Source organism: Sus scrofa, chromosome 14 (genome assembly GCF_000003025.6).
Source record: "Sus scrofa isolate TJ Tabasco breed Duroc chromosome 14, Sscrofa11.1, whole genome shotgun sequence".
Taxonomy (NCBI): domain Eukaryota; kingdom Metazoa; phylum Chordata; class Mammalia; order Artiodactyla; family Suidae; genus Sus; species Sus scrofa.
The window spans coordinates 103,578,325-103,597,464 of record NC_010456.5 but is presented as its reverse complement, the minus strand read 5'-3'; the positions used below and the strand labels follow the sequence as shown (position 1 = coordinate 103,597,464).

Genomic DNA, 19,140 nt, shown 5'->3' with positions numbered 1-19,140 from the left:
GGAGAAAGGGTAGGAGTTCCCACTGTGGTACAGTTAATCAAGAATCCAACCAAGGTGGCTCAGGTCACTGCAGAGGTTTGGGTTTGATCCCTGGCTGGGTGCAGTGGATTAAAGGATCAGGTGTGGCCATTTTTAAAAAAGGGGGGAGAAAGGATTACACTAATTGTGGTATATTTATACAATGAAAAAAACCTCAGCAATAAAAAAGAATGGATTACTGACAGATATAACAATACAGAAGAATTTTAAAAACAGTGCTGGAAAAAAAATCCTTATACCAAACAGCACAGAATTCACTCCATTTAAATGAAATTTTAGAATATGGTAAAGGAAAAATCAGAACAATGGTCATTTGAGGGCAGAGGATTAAGTGAGAAGTGGTAATGGCATTGCCTGTATCCTGATGGGAGTTTGGGGTTTCATAGGTATATTGCTTCCGTTAAAATTTATCAAATTGTTCAATTTAAAATTTTTGCAATTCATAACATAAAAATTTTACCTTTAGAAAGAGCAAAACACGTGAAAACTGAATTTTAGTTAATGACACATGTTGAAGTATACAGACATCTGCAGCTCGAATACTTAGAAATGCATCAAAAATTAAGATGTATTAATAATTAAGTAGAGGGGTAGAGAGTTGCATATATGTGTGATAAAGCAAATTTAGTAAAATGTTAATTGGAATCTAGTTGGTGGGTATAAGAGTGTTCACTGTGTAATCTTATATTTTTTTGTTTGTTTGAAAATTTTAACATAAGTTGGGAAGGAGGAGGAGACATACTCAGGTACCTACAGAATCATTTTTTCCCTATTTTCTGACAGTTTATTTTTTTGCTTTGTTTTATTTTTTGTTGCACTTGCAGCATGTGGAAGTTCCCTGGGCAAGGACTGAACCTGCATCACAGCAGTGACCTGAGCTGTTGCAGTGACAAAGCCAGACCCTTGACCTGCTTTGCCACAAGGGAATTCCTATACTCTGCCAGTCTTAAGCAAAACTGAGAAAACACCAAAAAAAAAAAAAAAAAAAAAAAAAAAGTAACAGCGTTTTCTAATAAAAGTGTATTGGTTTGTCAGAATCTGAGATTTTAAAAAAACAAAAAAACTCCTTCCCCATCCTCTTATCTAAAGGATAAGAAAGACAGGCTACCAAGCCACAAACAGATTCAACAAATTAGTATTTTTGTGGAAAATGTGACATGACAAATTTTTTATCTTTATTTCATGTTCTAAAATTAAGAAAGTTACTTCTTTACTCACCAGGTCATTGGCTTGATCTATTGTAAAAACATTACTGTTTACTCTATTACCAACTTCAATATGTGCATCAGCTAATGATGAAATCAGCTGTTTACACTCATTCTGCATTCGTGTGAATGGAACGGCAATTTCATCATAATATAAATGTTCTGAAAGGATATCAAGTAAACGTGGCTGCACAGCTAGGGTAACAGCTCTACACTCCTAAAATATAACAGACAACAAATATTCAGGGCAAACATGTAAACATAATTCTAGAGATGCATAAATCTTCACTTGCAAACTACCAAGTCTAAACTCAATTTTGAATCTATATTCTGTTATCTCCCAGAACATAGTTAGTTGCACAGAGAAAAGGTATCACACCCAAACTACTCTAAAATTTTAATATGAATGACTATAGAACATGCAGCACATGGAACTATTACAATTCTATTAAAATTTCCACCTAATTACTCTTAACTTTATTCTGAATGTATTCAAAGTTTACATACATATTATATAGCACAGATTTTAAAATATACAACTGTAAAAAGAAATCAGTCAGAAAAGAACACTTAGCATGCACTAAAAATGTTATTTAAAAACTCATTAGATTTCTTAACAGTTGAATCCATAGCTTCACATGCCATACTGTAGAAATGGATATATAATTCAAAAACTACTTACCTGCCCCCAAATTTAACTAACCCTTCCCACTCTCTCTGGTTGTTGCCTGCCCCAACCAGAGGGGGAATGACCTCAGTGGTGAGCCATGAGGGGTTCTGTGGGATCTGGGTGATCAGCCTGGGCTTCACAGAGTAAGTCCAGAGAAGCTCTGTGAGGGTCCAGAAACCGAACTGTCAACACTTGCTGCTGACTCTGAGAGGCACAAAAACACAGCATCACTGCCTCTCCAGCACACCGAGCCCTGCCTAAAAACAGATGAGCCTTGCTTCTTTCCAGAGGCAAAGCTGGGGTCTCAGTTGCAATAGAGCATGGCTCAATTACTTTTAGACACAGCTTTTACAAACTGCTAAGAGGCAGTAATAAGCAACTCTCACAGCAAGTGCAGACAGTTAAATTTCCAGAATTCCAGTCAATGGAATAAACAAAGCCAGCAGGAAGTTTCTTTGATTTACAGAAGCAAGTCTTATACAAAATCATACATCTTACTAAAAGTTAAAGATTAAATGGGCTGCAAGGGAATGGCTTATTTGGAAACAAAGATTTGGGTTTAAATGTGGAAATTTTATTCTTCCTGTGACCAAAAATCTGCCCTTGCTACTCATATAAATGGATTTCTATTACTCAAAGCCTCTTATCTTTTGTAGTTCTCAGGTACAAGACTGGGGGTTCTATGAAAAAAGTCTAGGGTTAAGGGCAAATGAGAGAGAAACAATGTTTCAACATAATTTAGAACACTTTTCTGTAACTTTGGGATTTTTATACAGAGGAAATTTTCACTTTTCTGTTTGTAAAATACAATGAAAATAATCCTCATCAGCTAATGGAAACTGGTTTAATTTCTCTTCATTATTTTGGGGGCAAAATCTTACCTTCTGTAAAGCAGCCCATTCACAGATTACCAAAGCTACACTAATTCTCTGTAAGGCAGATTTGGAGTTCAAATGGAAGAGTAGTAACTGGCCAAGGGATTCAGCTGGTTTAATTTCTTGGGTTACCACATTTACACCTGGATCACAAATACAGCAACAAAGTGCTCCTAACAACCTAAGAGGGAGGAAAAAAAGTTACTATAGAAATGCGTACATTTCCCCTACTGAAGCTATAGCTTTTCCCAAGGAAGACATCCTATCTTTCCTTTATAAGAAAATATAAATCCTATTTTTAAAACTTAAAATGTTTTCATACACTTTAATGTTTTCTTACTCTGTAACTAGTATGACGGAGGAAGGATTGACAGACACTTCAGAGGACTCTCTTAGTTAAATGATCTTTGAATATATGTGTACTCACTTGGCTGCCATCATTCTGGCCCGCATAACCACAAAATCCCTGGTGGCGGGGTCTTCCATAATTGTATCTGCACCTGCAATGTACTCCTGCAGTACTTCTTTACTCTGGCTTTGGCCTTGGCGCACCTTACCACCCGTTTTTTCCTAGAAAGAATTGGGGGGGGTGGGAGGTTGGGTATGATGACAAAACAATAATTAAAGATCAACCATTCAGATTTAATAGACAACATCAAAAATACTCTTATTTGTTATACTTCTAGTAAAATACAGGTTTCTTTTTTCCACAAAAAATTAATGGATAAAAATTTCTATGCATTTTGTCAAGGTCCTAACAGTAATTTTTCCTTATGTTACATCAATGACATTGGACTTATAATAAGGCAATACAGATTTCTTTTTTTTTTTTTGTCTTTTTTTTTTTTTCTATTTCTTTGGACCGCTCCCGCGGCATATGGAGGTTCCCAGGCTAGGGGTCGAATCGGAGCTGTAGCCACTGGCCTATGCCAGAGCCACAGCAACATGGGATCCGAGCCGTGTCTGCAACCTACACCACAGCTCACGGCAACGCCGGATCATTAACCCACTGAGCAAGGGCAGGGACTGAACCCGCAACCTCATGGTTCCTAGTCGGATTCGTTAACCACTGTGCCATGACGGGAACTCCCAATACAGATTTCTTACATGGTTACTGTATTAATAATTATAAGCTGAACATACAAATACATTATGTCCCTCTACACTTACCTTGGCTCTAGCTTTTACTTCCAGCAACATATTTAAATCAATAGGTAAATGAGAAGGCTGCATCATTAAGCAAAGCCAAGCACCCATCCATGGACAAGCAGCTGCTACTACATACTGAACTGAAGCCTTGCTCAACAATTCCATCCAAACCTACGAAAGGAAAAGGGAAGAAGAAAGTAAAAATTTTCTGGCAAGGCCTATTAAAAACCTAATACTTGTTTTTACTTGTTTAATACCTGTTTTACTGAATTGAAAAAAAAAATGAAGGAAATAGAATAGAGATTAATTTTATTTTTTGTCTTTTTGCCTTTTCTTGAGTCACTCCCGCGGCATATGGAGGTTCCCAGGCTAGGGATCAAATCGGAGCTGTGGCTGCCGGCCCAAGCTGCGTCTGTGACCCACATCACAGCTCATGGCAACAACAGATCCTTAACACACTGAGCAAGGCCAGGGACCAAACCCACAACCCTATGGTTCCTAGTCAGATTCGTTAACCACTGTGCCATGACGGGAACTCCAAGATTCATTTTAAAATTCAATATAGAGACTTATTATTAAATGCTTTTTGGGGTAGGTTTGTATCCTAAAAGAGTAATACAAAAGAAAGTTTTTTTTAAAAAAATGAATACAAAGAATTTTCCTTAATATTTTATGAAAATCATTAAAAAAAGATACCCATAAAAGTAAGTTATCAAAATCTCAGTAGGTCTTTGAAGGTACTTACAAAGCTTAACATGCAGTCCTATATTCAACACACATTTCAACACATTAACAGCTCCTGATAAATACCCTTTGCTAAATTTAGAGGTAGTAATATCCTAATATAAATTAAGAACAGTAGGAGTTCCCGTCGTGGCTCAGTGGTTAACAAATCTGACTAGGAACCATGAGGTTGCAGGTTCATTCCTGGCTTTGCTCAGTGGGTTAAGGATCCGGCGTTGCCGTGAGCTCTGGTGTAGGTTGCAGACGTGGCTCGGATCCCATGTTGCTGTGGCTCTGGTGTAGGCCGGAGGCTACAGCTCCAATTAGACCCCTGGCCTGGGAACCTCCATATGCCTCGGGAGTGGCCCTAGAAATGGCAAAAAAAAGATGCCCCCCCACCCCCAAAAAAATTAAGAACAGTATAAGTCTTACCCCATTGAGGTATCTTCCTTCCTTCCTCCTTCCCTTCCTTTTTATGGCTGCACCCATAGCATATGGAAGTTTCTGGGCTAGGGGTTGAATCAGAGCTGCAGCTGCAGGCCTACACCACAGCCACAGCAACACCAGATCTGAGCTGCATCTTGGCCGACATCACAGTTTGCAACAATGCCAGATCCTTGACCAACTAAAGTCAAACCCACAACCTTGGAGACTACGTTGGGTCCTTATCTGCTGAGCCGCAATGGGAACTCCTCCCATGGCACCTTTCTTAATGCCTAACATCAAATGGGCTAGGGCCAGCATGCAGAAATTCCACCAGTTAATCCACGGTTGTTAACAATGAACCACCTCAGAGGCCAATAATTCAAGACTAACTGAACAAGTTTTAAAGGCACAACAGTGGAGTTCCTGTCGTGGAGCAGCAGAAACGAATCCGACTAGGAACCACGAGGTTGTAGGTTCCATCCCTGGCCTCACTCAGTAGGTCCAAGGATCTGGTGTTGTCGAGAGCTGTGGTGTAGGTCACAGACTTGGCTTGGATCCTGCATTGCTGTGGCTGTGGCGTAGGCCGGTAGCTGTATCTCCAACTGGACCCCTAGCCTGGGAACCTCCACATGTCATGGGTGTGGCCCTAAAAAACCAAAAAGATCAAAAAAAAAAAAAAAAAAAGTGTACAACAGTCCTATCTCCTTCCATAAAGAGTATTAAATATACCAAGTGGCTCTTCTTTAAAAGGTCCCAATACATATGACCAATCTTGCTAATAAGGAAGGGGAAAGAGTACAAGTCTAAACTATGACAATCAGATTATATATTTATTACCAATAAATCCTAAAAGATACTTTGCTGTGGCTCGGGTTGCTGCTTGGCATGGGTTCAATCGCTGGCCAGGGATCTTCTACTTGTTACAGTGAGTTGCAAAAAAAAAAAAAAGAAAGGGAAAAAAGTGTTTAAAACACATTCCTAGTAGGTCACATAAAATAGCATGGCCAGCCAGGACTTTATATTATATTCTATAAGAAGTCTCTTTCCTTGTCTCATCTTGCATATCTCCAGACTATCTGAATCTCTTGGCTGATTTCTAATTTCTTAAAATCTCTGATCAACAACATAACTACTACTATGAGGAAAAATTTAAATCTACCCATGATATTTGGAAAAGGAGTAGAGATATATTCACCATGTACCTTGTGAATGAGGTCCAGAATTTCCTGGCTGCTTTCTAAAACACAAAACTGAAAAATATGTCGAAGCATATCAGGAAGGATAGGTATAAGCCACGATGAAGAGTTCTAAAAACAAAAACAGAATCAAAACTATAGCATATAATTCTTGGGTGTTAGTTTATTTAAAAAGATATAAGTCAAGTAACAGAAGTATTAACATAAAAAGACTATGTCTTTATCAAAAAGGTTCAACTGGTGATACATTTTGACAAGATTCTGGAGCAACAATATCCTATTTATTATTCCAACAGTTTGGAGAAATTAATACAATTGCTAGGAAGCTAAAGAAAACCTGATTACAATCAACAACAATGAATTCTGCAATAGACTCAAATCATCCTGTTTACAGAAGCAAGTTCTAACAGGAACATCTCTTTGGTTACATTACATATTATTGCTGTGTCAGGGAAATTTGACAGATGATCAGATTATTGCTACTGTGTTGGCTTCAGTTCTATGGTATTTACCATTAATGCAAGTAATGAACTGCAAGATGAAATCCAACCTAGTAAATTCAACTTTGACATCACCGTAAAATTAAAGCAAAGGTTCTTAATCTATTCTGGGTCAGGGACCCTTTGAAAATCTGATGAAATCTATGCATACTCTTTTCTTAGAAAAGTACACTTACATAAACTTAAGTATAACATTTTGCTTTAAATTCAAAGGGTTCAGGGATTTCCCTAAATCCAGGTTTAGAACCTCAATCTAAGGAATTTATCAATAATTTAAAAGCTCACCCAAATCAAGCAATCAAATAGTGCCTAAGTATCTATTGTGTGCCCAGAATTCTAAGAAAAGTAATCTCACGTGTTGTCTATTATAATTATAAGCTCCCTGAGTAAGAGATAAAAATTTTATTAACTAGTTCACAGTTCTTAACATCACCTTCTTCCATAACTGTTTTTAAGTAAAAAATATGTTGTCTAGAAGAGATTGAAGAGAAATCTGAAAAATTTAACTGAAATTCCAGAAGCCCAGAAGGTCTAGGGATAATGCATAACTTAGAAAGTTACTTACAATTTTCTAGCCAGTGGAAAACTAATAACCCTGGCCCTATCCTTTTATGCTTTTTTTTTTTTTTTTTTTTTTACCTCTTTTGTCTTTTTAAGCCTGTACCCACAGCATATGGAGGTTCCCAGGCTAGGGGTCCAATCAGAGCTGTAGCCGCTGGCCTATACCACAGTCACAGCAACACAGGATCCGAGCCGCGTCTGCAACCTAAACCACAGCTCACGGCAACGCCGGATTCTTAACCCATTGAGCAAGGCCAGGGATCGAATCCTCGTCTTCATGGATGCTAGTCAGGTTTGTTGACTGCTGAGACATGACGGGAACTCCCTTTTTATGTTTCTTGCAATGGTTTGAAGTTTAAAATAGACTGATTGCAAAATCATCAGCTGGGGGAGCCTACTCATTGATTTGCTTTGCCTTAACTATTTTTCATTGAAAGGAAAAGAGAATTGGCAAGTTCTTTCTTTTCTCATTAGAATTAGGGACAATATTAATAGAATTAGGAAAGCTAATCTGCAACAAGCAAATAATATTACTCTTTCATAATTACTATTATTTCTCATTTCTCCCCATCCTATTTACCACCTCTCTTAATCCACCTCCAACCCCGTCACTGGAAATCCAAATAGTTGCTTGGTGATCCCAATGCTACACTACAGATGAAGTTTTTTCTCCTACATTTATAAATGAGTGTGATATAAACCGTAGCACTTTTCTCAGGCTATCAACTTTGTTACTCTAGTAAATTCTACTTATGATTATTAAGAACCACCAGGGAAAGGAAGTGATGAATAGATGGCAGTGGAGGGGGGTGGTTTAGGATGGAAAAATCATTCTGTATGATACAATAATGACAAAGATGTCATTATATATTTGTCAAAATTCACAGAATGAAGAGTGAAGCCTAATATAATTTATGGACTGGTTGATAATGATGTATCAGTGTTCGTTCACTGACTGTAACAAACGTACCATTCAGGTGTGGGATGTTATTGGTGGGAGAAGCTGTGTTAAGGGGAGACTAGAAGGTATATGGATGGGCTCTCTGTGCTTTAATTTTGCTGTGAATCTAGACTTGTTCTTTTTTTTTTTTTTTTTTTTTGGTCTTTTTGCTATTTCTTTGGGCCGCTCCCGCGGCATATGGAGGTTCCCAGGCTAGGGGTTGAATCAGAGCTGTAGCCACTGACCTACGTCAGAGACACAGCAACGCTGGATCCGAGCCGCGTCTGCAACCTACACCACAGCTCACGGCAACGCCGGATCCTTAACACACTGAGCAAGGCCAGGGACCGAACCCGCAACTTCATGGTTCCTAGTCGGATTCATTAACCACTGCGCCACGACGGGAACTCCTAGACTTGTTCTAAAAAGTAAAGTCAATAAATAGACAAAAATAAAATTTTAAAAAATAAATGAAAAACAAAACCCCAAACCTAACCAAACAAAAACCCACCCCAAAATGTGCATGTCAACATCATCACAGGAAGTAGTATTTTCAAAAATGTAGATTCTCCCTAAGCATAACATAAAGTCTGCTTTGTAGATAATATAAGGCTGGGAAAGCAGCTGTAGGCCAAATTTAGTCCAATTGTGCAAGCATCTCCTTTTAGACATGGTTGCAAAGTTATATGCTTTAGCTCACCATTAGCATTTCTTAGAAGATCACTAGGTCTAATTTGGCCCATCCAGAGTCAATCTGCCTCTCACAAATCTGAAAGTTGGTCTACCTGCTTTAATTCTATGCCTGTCTTCCAGTAAGCACCGATTTGGGCAGGTAACCCAATGTTGTTGATTTATATTTATAGGTTTATTAAATTGAATTAGTTGGGGAGTGTGGTGCAGTGTGAGGTGTAGTATTTTCAGTCCTTTAGAGATTATCCACTTGGGGATATTCCTTCCCAAATTAAAAAAAAAAACAAAAACAAACAGATTTCTACTATGCTACTAACTAGGAATCTACTAGTCAAAAATTTCCCTCCAAATCTAAGGCAAAGTCTGGAAAGTTTTGATGACTGTTTAGTATTAGTCTAACAGAATGTAATTGAAAAATACAGAAAAATTTCTAACACAGACTCTTCACTTTTCTAGTTTTTTTTTTTTTTTTTTTTTGGTCTTTTTGCCTTTCCTAGGGCCACTCCCGCAGCATATGGGGTTCTCAGGCTAGGGTCTAATCAGAGCTGTAGCCGCCAGCCTACGCCAGAGCCACAGCAATGCGGGATCTGAGCCGCATCTGCGACCTGCACCACAGCTCACGGCAACACCAGATCCTTAACCCACTGAGCAAGGCCAGGGATCAAACCCGCAACCTCATGGTTCCTTGTTGGATTCATTAACCACTGAGCCATGACAGGAACTCCTTTATTTCTCTAGATTTAAATTAACTATAACCTGAACCTCTACAACTCAAATGATATGTGAATTCAAGTTTTAAGAGGGCTTTAAAAAATTATTTTGGTTTGTGTTATATAACACAATAGCTAGCTAGCACTTATGTTAGTGCTAAACATAGTCCCCAACATTTTTGTAGAAAGGATCAGACAGGGGGATGGCATTTATGGGAATTACTCAGGGAAATAAATGACTGACAGTTTAGTGTGACAAGAATGTGGTAGTCTCTTCCCAGATCCTTTATTCAGACTAGTGTTCCCTCCTATGTTCTGCCTTCCTGGAACTCAGAATAAGGAAAGCTGATGACAAACAGAAATAAGCCTATCAGACATGTCACTGTACCTGAAAATCAAGGTGCAACTTCTGGTCATCCCTTACTCTCCATCCTTCAGCCACACCAATATCCTTTCACTCCCTCTTTAGTGCCATCATGCACACTCCTGCTCACAGAGTTTCACACGAATTTGTTCTTCTGACTGTTACCCTGCTCTTCACCTGGTTAAATTTCACTCATTCTTCAGGTCTCAACTTATGCTTCACTTTGAACGAGATACCTTCTTGACCTTCACTCACCTCACTAGTAAGGGTCCAGCAGCACTGTCTCCCCCTACCAGATACTTACCTCATTACGTAATGATGGCTTTATGAAATGATCATTATTTTTTTATGAGGGCTTATCTAGTTATCTTCTTAGTTTCCTATTTTAAGCTCTATAGAAGGGCAGAGACCTTATCTCATACCGATTAGTATCTAGAAAATTGTGGCACACGGTAGGCACTAAAATATTTACTGAATAAATCCCCCTCTTGAAGCAATGGTCCAAAGTCACTGGGAGTAGTTGGTAATATGCAAAATTTTCCACAACTGCAGCTGGCAATAAATCTCTATCTGGCAAAAGTGGCATCTTAGGTGGGGTAAGAGCTTGCCAGCCCCATTCTGCTATGACCCCTTTTTTATCCTCTCACAAGCACACCCACAAAACAGGTAAATGTGGGGAAAAAAACAGCAATCGATCATCATTACCATGAACATCTGATTCTTGCCTGTAGGCAAATGCATCATCATTTCTATCTACATATCAAATAATTTGGGCAGGGAAGAAATTCTGGAAAGAAGCTACCACGATGTGACAAATCACACTGAATTCTGAGTTCTTTCACTAATTTGGTCTGAAGTCTTACTTTGGCTCACTGCCAAAAAAAAACCCAAAAAAACCCCCAAAAAACCCCCATCACCCCAATTCTATATTTGGACAAGCTATGTCTTGTTTTATTACATTTAAACTCTGCTCTCCCTTTTTCATACCTTTATAAAATCTGGCCAATACTTAATTATGCTAATGTTCTCAAACACCAGAGTCTTAGTCAACTCTCTTCTCTTGCTCTTTCTTTCCTTTTCTACATATGCATATGTTAAATTTTCTTACATCCTTGACTGAGTATGCCCCAGACGCCAACTCAATTTCATGTATACCTTCATGCTAAATATGAGTTTCATGCTAATGCCTGCCTCTCAAACAAAAGTCAGTACCGCATGTATTGAAATTTAGGAATGACTCACAAAGGGACTCTGATGCAAACTGAATGGAAAAGTTGACCTAGTCAATAAAACAAGGCTGAACCAGATACTAATGCCCAGAAGCATACCTTCCTAGATCATGAAGTTGAGTTCTGGTTCAGTTAGTGGTTATCAACACTAGTTAATCTAGATATTTCCAGTAAGTAGTTCACCAATAGACATATACCTTCATAGATAGATTCACATGAACAAATACAGTCAGAGGCCAAGAGGACAATATAAAAAAATTAATTCCTTCATTTTCTTTGTCAAGCTCCTAGTTCAGCCAAAAAAGTTACATCTTGATTTGAAGTCTTACCAAAAGAAACTAATCTGGTTTGCCTAAGAGTCCTTATTTCATGCTCCCTAAGAAGTCAGGCTTGCCAATACTTTCAATGTGACATCAGAGAAAAAGGGACAGAGATTAAAAGATTCATTTTCACAAATGCCAAGGTATGTCACAAAAGTCTGAGAGAAATGAGATTTCATAAATAACTATATTAACTGTGGTTCTATTTAAAAACATTTTAGAGATGTGCATGTCTTCATACATACTTATGATGGGATACATTTTAAGATTAAGGGTATCTTCTTTATGGGAGCTCCTGTTGTGGTTCAGCAGGTTACGAACCTGACTAGTATCCATGAGGATGTGGGTTCAATCTCTGGCCCTGTTCAATGGGTTAAGGAACCAGAGTTGCCATAAGCTGTGGTGTAGGCTGCAGACATGGCTCAGATCTGGTGCTGCTGTGGCTGTGGCGCAGGCCGGCAGCTGCAGCTCTGATTTGACCCCTAGCTTAGGAACTTCATATGCTGCAAGCGCAGCCCTAAAAAGGAAGAAAAAAAAAAAAAATCTCCCTTATAAAGTCTTCTAATTTTACAAAGCTAAAGAAAACAAAATTACTAAAGATAACCAGAGGACTTTCAAGGGAACAGAGGTATCAGTCTTAGGTAATGATGTAATGAGCTCTAGTCAGGTTTAGCCTAACCAAATTACCTTGGAATTATCAAGGGGAAATGGGCTGAAAAGCTAGAAACTGAAGCCAAAACAGAACTAAGTAGTAAATTAGAGACAAAGGTCATTTTTTTCACTTTGTATTTAAGGTGACTTCATGTTTAGAAATGGGAAAGTAATTCAATGGACACAATTCATTTTGTCTCCACGTAAAACTAGAAGCTGAAAGTAGCCAGAATTAGATCTGAATCTGAGCTGAGTCTCTTACTATGAGATTGGGAAAGTTAGATTTTTGATCATCAGTCCCCTTATCTGCAATAGCCACCCCATTTATAGTACTTACTGCAGTTCACACATAAAGTTAAACTCTTAATATTAGCTTGGATTATTGTTAATAAAATTAAATATCATTCTTACACTCCATAATATAAGATTTCAAAATTATTAGAAAAGAATTCCCAGAAATAGAAGTGTTAATGATTATTATTACTATCAATAATTTATATTTGGGAGTTCCCGTCGTGGCGCAGTGGTTGATGAATCCGACTAAGAACCATGAGGTTGCGGGTTCGGTCCCTGCCCTTGCTGAGTGGGTTAGCGATCCGGCGTTGCCGCGAGCTGTGGTGTAGGTTGCAGACGTGGCTCAGATCCTGCATTGCTGTGGCTCTGGCATAGGCCAGCGGCTACAGCTCCAATTAGACCCCTAGCCTGGGAACCTCCATATGCCACAGGAGCGACCCAAGAAATAGCAAAAAAAGACCAAAAAAAATAAAATAAAAAAATAATTTATATTTGTGTAGCATTAACATTTTAAAGCATTTGCATACACATTACCTTACTTGGTCAATATATAACTGAGAAAGGCTGAGTAGATTGTCACCGGAGGATTAAATAAACTTGATCAGGTCAAAAAGTTAACAAATGGTAGAGCTAAGGTTAGAACCCAGATTCTATGTTTAAGTAAGGGATCATTTCATTACACCACTGAAGAGGAAACAACAGTGACAGAATGTAACTCAGAAAAAGTAAGGCAAGTTAGTGTGAGGCTAGATCTATTGTCACAACAAGCCTATCATCTCTAATCCAGATTCCCTGGAGCCAAATATGTTTTAAAAGTCACAATTTTTTGGAGTTCCCGTCGTGGCTCAGTGGTTAAGGAATCTGACTAGGAACCATGAGGTTGTGGGTTCGATTCCTGGCCTGCTCAGTGGGTTAAGGATCCAGCGTTGCCATGAGCTGTGGTGTAGGTTGCAGATGCAGCTCAGATCCCGTGCTGCTGTGGCTCTGGTGTAGGCTGGTGGCTATAGCTCCAATTAAACCCCTAGCCTGGGAATCTCCATATGCTGCAGGAGCGGCCCAAGAAATGGCAAAAAAAAAAAAGACAAAAAATAAAAAAGTAAAAAAAAAATAAAATTCACAATTTTTTCAAATTTTAGAACAATAATGAAGTTGTATATATGTATCATGTTAAATATCCTCAACAGAGGTCTGAGGCAGCACCTGAATAAAACACATTAATATTTCTCCAGCAAAATTTGTGAAGAGGCACACCAAATAAGATAAAGACTTATATAAATAAATAACCTCTATTCAGAATGGTCAGGTTTTTCTACCAAATGAGTAGTTTTATAACTTAACTTACAAAAGTTCTGGATTTCAATACTGTAGATAAGAGATCATGCATGGACTTGCATTACAAGAGAGTATGCACATAGCTTTTAATGAATAACAAATATCAGGCAATGCTATGGAGGAGCACAGTAACAGATAAAAAAGCATTAGGCATTGTTTACTCTGAAATCTTCTCAGAAAGCAAACATTGCCAAAATTACAAGATTAAAAATAACCACTAAATATGGAGTTCCCATTGTGGCACAGAGGGTTAAGAACCCAACTAGTATCCATGAGGATGCGGATTCGATCCCTGGCCTTGTTCAGTGGGATCCAGCACTGCCCCAAGCTACAGCGTAGGTCACAGGCATAGGTCACACACATGGCTCAGATCTGGTGTTGCTGTGACTGTGGCTGGCAACTGTAGCTCTGATTCTACCCCTCGCCTGGTAACTTCCATATGCAAGTGAGGCCCTAAAAAGAAAGAAAAAAAAAAAAAAAAAAAAAAAAAAAAAGGAAAAACTACTAAGTAATAAAATTTTCACTGCATAACGACTTTATTTAAATAAGTTTACTTTTTTGGGGGGGGGGGCTGCACCTGTGGCATGTGGAAGTTCCCAAGCTAGGTGATGGGTCGGAGCTAGAGTTACTGGCCCACGCCACAGCCACAGCAATGTGGAATGCAAGTCATGTCTGAGACCTACACTACGGCTCATAGCAATGCTGGATCCTTAACCCACTAAGCAACGCCAGGGATCAAACACACATCCTCATGGTTCCTAGTAGGATTCGTTAACCACTGAGCCACAAAGGGAACTCCCTAAATAATAGTTGATGTAAAGAAAAAGCATCGTGAGTTTTAAAAGTTGGAGTAGTTTTATGGCCTGGAGATCTGACCTTTTCCCTGAGGAAAGTTAAGTTACAAAGAGGAAGAAAGGGGGCTAATATTTAAGACAGAAGGTATTATTTGGTTGGGGGGGAGTTGGCAGTTTGGTGATAAGCCATAAACAAAGATTCTCTGATCAAAAGAATGTAACGTGGCTACAACTGGGTTACAGGTGTGACCTTAGAAATTTTTCTTGGCTCTAGGTTATCTGTTAGGAAATTGTAGAGGAAAAGGTTGACAAGAGCCAAATAGGAGAAGACCAAGAAAGACAGGAATTTAATTCTAATGTAGTAGGCAATGACAAATTACTAACCACTCTGCAAGTAAATAAGGCTATGGTAGAATTCCCCCTGTGGCTCAGTGTGTTAAAAACCTGTCATAGTCTCCATGAGGAGGCAGATTCGACCCTGACCTTGCTCAGTGGGTTATGGTTGCCTCAATCTGTGACATAGGTCACAGACGCAGCTTGGATCTGGCATTGCTGTGGCTGTGGCACAGGCTGGAAGCTGAAGTTACACTTTGACCCCTAGCCTGGGAATTTCCATATGCCGCAGGTGCAGCCATAAAAAGAAAAAGAAGAATAAATAAATAAATAAGGCTAGAGTCCCCCAAATTATCCTAAAACTCATTCAAATTCTCCCCTTTTAGAAACACTATGATTGTAAAGAAACTAATTATACAAAGACTGATCTAATTCTTAAGCAAAGTATTAGGGAAAGGAAGATAAGATTTTTTTTATAAATATGCAAAAGAAAGAAAATGAGTAAATTAGAAAACAAATGATGTTCTAAGGTGGCTACAATTTATTCTTTATATTTTTTATTATGAAAACCTGAAACAAATGAGACAGAACTATAACAGATGCCATGTATGGATGGTAGATATATGGATGCTGCTTTATAATACCCTGTTCTTTTTTACTATTTAAATAATTTCCCAAAATTGAAAAATATGTGGTGGTAGTAAGAAAGGTATTCTAAAAGAGTTTGGCTTTGGGGGGGGGGGGAGGGAAGAATGGGACAAAAAAATCAAACAAAAATAGTAAAGGATATATGTGGGGCCCCAAAAGCAGAATATACTGCAAGTGGGTGATCTGGGTCATGGCCAAGTCCCCAATGATGAGGATACTAGTGAGCAAGGATTAGGGCAGTGTTGCTTCCTGGTAACTCTCATATCCAGGATACTAGTGAGCAAGGATGGAGCACAAAATAACCTATATGCAGCAATATTAATTTTCACTGACAGCAAAGCTTCCAGTAAAGAGACACTCTATGAAGATAGAGGCTTGACAGAAACCATGGTAAATTTCATTAGTGACACCAGTAAAAATTTTCTTAAGAAGAGCAAAAGAATTCAGAGGCACAGATAACAAACATAGAAGGATATGGGAAACAACAAACATTAAGACCTAAAAATTAAAAGGATCATGTACTATCTGAATAACTAGAAGGTGTGGAAATAGGATATATTTAAAAGTCTAGGGAGTTCCCGTCGTGGCGCAGTGGTTAACGAATCCGACTAGGAACCATGAGGTTGCGGGTTCGGTCCCTGCCCTTGCTCAGTGGGTTAACGATCCGGCGTTGCCGTGAGCTGTGGTGTAGGTTGCAGACACGGCTCGGATCCTGCGTTGCTGTGGCTCTGGTGTAGGCCGGGGACTACAGCTCCGATTAGACCCCTAGCCTGGGAACCTCCATATGCCGCGGGAGCGGCCCAAAGAAATAGAAAAAAAAAGACAAAAAAAAAAAAAAAAAAAAAAAAAAAAAAAAAAAAAAAATAAAAGTCTAAAAGGAGGAGACTGGGAAAAGCTCTTCTGTTCCAAAATACATTTTTTATACTTGCCTAATTTGAAACTGACATTATTCAGAAAAATGAGATACTTCTAAAATTACATAGTGAAGATATTAGATGTTAAATAGGGAGAAGTAAGGGAAGATTAGTTTTTTTAACTTTATCACTCGAATCCCCCTTATTTTACAGTACTTGATCCACCCTTCAGTGTTGCTTCCTGGTAACTCTCATATCCTGTTCTTCCATTATTTAATTTTTTGCAAAGGTTATTAAACTAATTATATGAGTCTTATCACAATCATACCATATGCTTTCCCAAGCTAAGAACCACATAGGATTTTTTTTCTTAATTTCCCATTACACCCTGCACTGAATATATGAACTGTGGTATATCCAATGGAGTATTATTCAGTGATAAAAAGAAATGAATTATCAGAGTTCCTACTGTGGCACAGCAGGTTAAGAAGCTGACTATTATCCATGAGGATGCAGGTTCGATCCCTGGCCTTGCTCAGTGGGTAAAGGATCTGCCATGAGCTGTGGTGTAGGTCGCAGATGTGGCTCAAATCTCACATTGCTGTGGCTACAGCAGAGGCCAACAGTTGCAGCTCCAATTCGACCCCTAGCCTAGGAACTTCCATGTGCCACAGATACAGCCCTAAAAAGAAAAAAGAAAGAAAAAAAAAAAAAAAGAATACTTGTAACAAAAACATTTAGGCATAATTTACAAAACTAGAACAAAAATAAAGTGAAAATTCAGAACCACCCATGCCAGTTTTGTCATATGAAGGTCATGCCTGATCAACTAAGGATTACAAAGCAGACCTAACAGTTTTTTCTTCGAAGAGTCTGATTAGCAAAAAAAAGACAATGCAAAACAAAATTCACAAATGTTGATTCACAGAGGTGCAACACAAGATCATGCTGCAGACTAAAGCAGGTCTACATGGAATACTCCTAATTCACATAGAAATGCATGGTTAGTGAACACAAAAGAGACATTTACCCATACTTTAATCTACTGTCTAAAAAAAATTAACCACTGCTTTTTAAAGACCATCAGTTCAAACTGTAATACTTATAACAGCATGATAGAAGAATGAACTCCTTATTACGGTTCCCTAAATTCTAGTATTTTGTTTGACCCTAAGGGTTATTTTATTTGTTTGTTTGTTTGTTTTAGGGACACACCCATGACATATGGAGGTTCCCAGGCTAGGGGCTGAATTGGAGCTGTAGCCGCTAGCCTAAACCACAGCCGCAGCAATGCGGGATCCGAGCCGCGTCTGCAACCTACACCACAGCTCACGGCAACGCCGGATCCTTAACCCACTGAGCAAGGCCAGGGATCAAACCCACAACCTCATGGTTCTTAGTTGGGTTAGCTGACTGCTGAGCCATGAAAGGAACTCCAAGAGTTATTTTAAAAATAGGAATGTGAAGCCTTTTACAAGGACTTCTTGACTCATAACAGATTCCATTCACACACTGATGTTACCTGAAGGATCTCTGTGGGCATTTCAATGTATTACTCCTGAAGCATACTATCTTTGGAAATACCATGCTCTTAAGTTTAAGTAATCCTTAAGAGGAGACAAGTGCTTAGCAATTTTATTATCAGTCTTTAGGAATCATACTGCAGAGCTTCAACTGTAGCCGTCTAATCTGGAATGTGTTTTGCCAACCATCCATTTGTCAACCACAAACAGCAAGCAAAGAATGAATAACAGATCTCTGACTACTATAGTTATTAGTTCTTACCTGGTCCTGGGTTGATAATAAAGTGAACAGAGTTTCCAATGCTGCTCTTCGAACTGATGATATAGTATGATGCAAAAAAGGCCAGACACGTGGAACTAAAACTGTGAGTGACTGTTGAATACTAATAAAGAAGACACAAATTAATCTTACTCATTCTCAGTTGAAACTCTTGTTGCATTATCTAAGTATTATTTCCTTGTGAACCTAGTATCTTTTTCAATGAATAAATTCTAAAAAAAAAAAAAGTTTACATGAATATTCATTTAACACCCTCATTCAAAATGGTTCTATAACCCCAGAATAGCCAGAGTGAATGCAGTCATAAAGAAGAGTAGAAATATTCACATTAGTTTGTTTTATGGCACTAATGCCATGAATTACCTTTATCAAGTTAGAACTTTCCAATATAACTACCCTTACCCAGTCTGCTCTTACTCAGGAAAATGGGACATGTATCTTAGCTGGCAGTCAGCCTACACAAAATCAGGATTGCTAATCCTTACTTCTTTACCACAGCTAACCCCAATGGGTAACCAAGAGGTATACAAAACTTCCACCCCACTTTGGGGCTATCTGTCACATATCAAAAGAGCAAGAAATGGTATGATAATAGCTTTAGAAATCTGTTATCCTGACTTAATACTACTAAGTTAGGAAAACTCAAATTATCTTCCTTCTCACAGATTAGATTTTAACCAGGAAAGCAAGCAAAGCCACAAGCCACAAGCAGGCTAACAAATTGGACCATAGGATTCCTGTTACATACGTGAGTCATTTATAAAAGTTACCTCAAATTAGGAAACTATATTTAAGTAGCATTTGAAATATATACCTCTGTAGAAAAAGACATGA

At 38.5% G+C, this 19,140-nt stretch overlaps 1 protein-coding gene across 2 annotated transcripts in view; it reads right to left on the bottom strand.

The window, feature by feature from the left end:
* Positions 1–19,140, bottom strand: part of BTAF1 (B-TFIID TATA-box binding protein associated factor 1) — a 110,337-nt gene that overhangs the window by 43,618 nt on the left and 47,579 nt on the right. For both annotated transcript variants that reach the window (XM_003359291.5, XM_021073462.1), the window contains 6 exons: positions 18,289–18,409; positions 6,290–6,394; positions 3,960–4,109; positions 3,217–3,359; positions 2,796–2,970; positions 1,258–1,461 (listed from right to left, as the gene is read on the bottom strand). In XM_003359291.5, the coding sequence (XP_003359339.2) occupies positions 1,258–1,461; positions 2,796–2,970; positions 3,217–3,359; positions 3,960–4,109; positions 6,290–6,394; positions 18,289–18,409 (898 nt within the window). The remainder of the gene's footprint in view (positions 1–1,257; positions 1,462–2,795; positions 2,971–3,216; positions 3,360–3,959; positions 4,110–6,289; positions 6,395–18,288; positions 18,410–19,140) is intronic.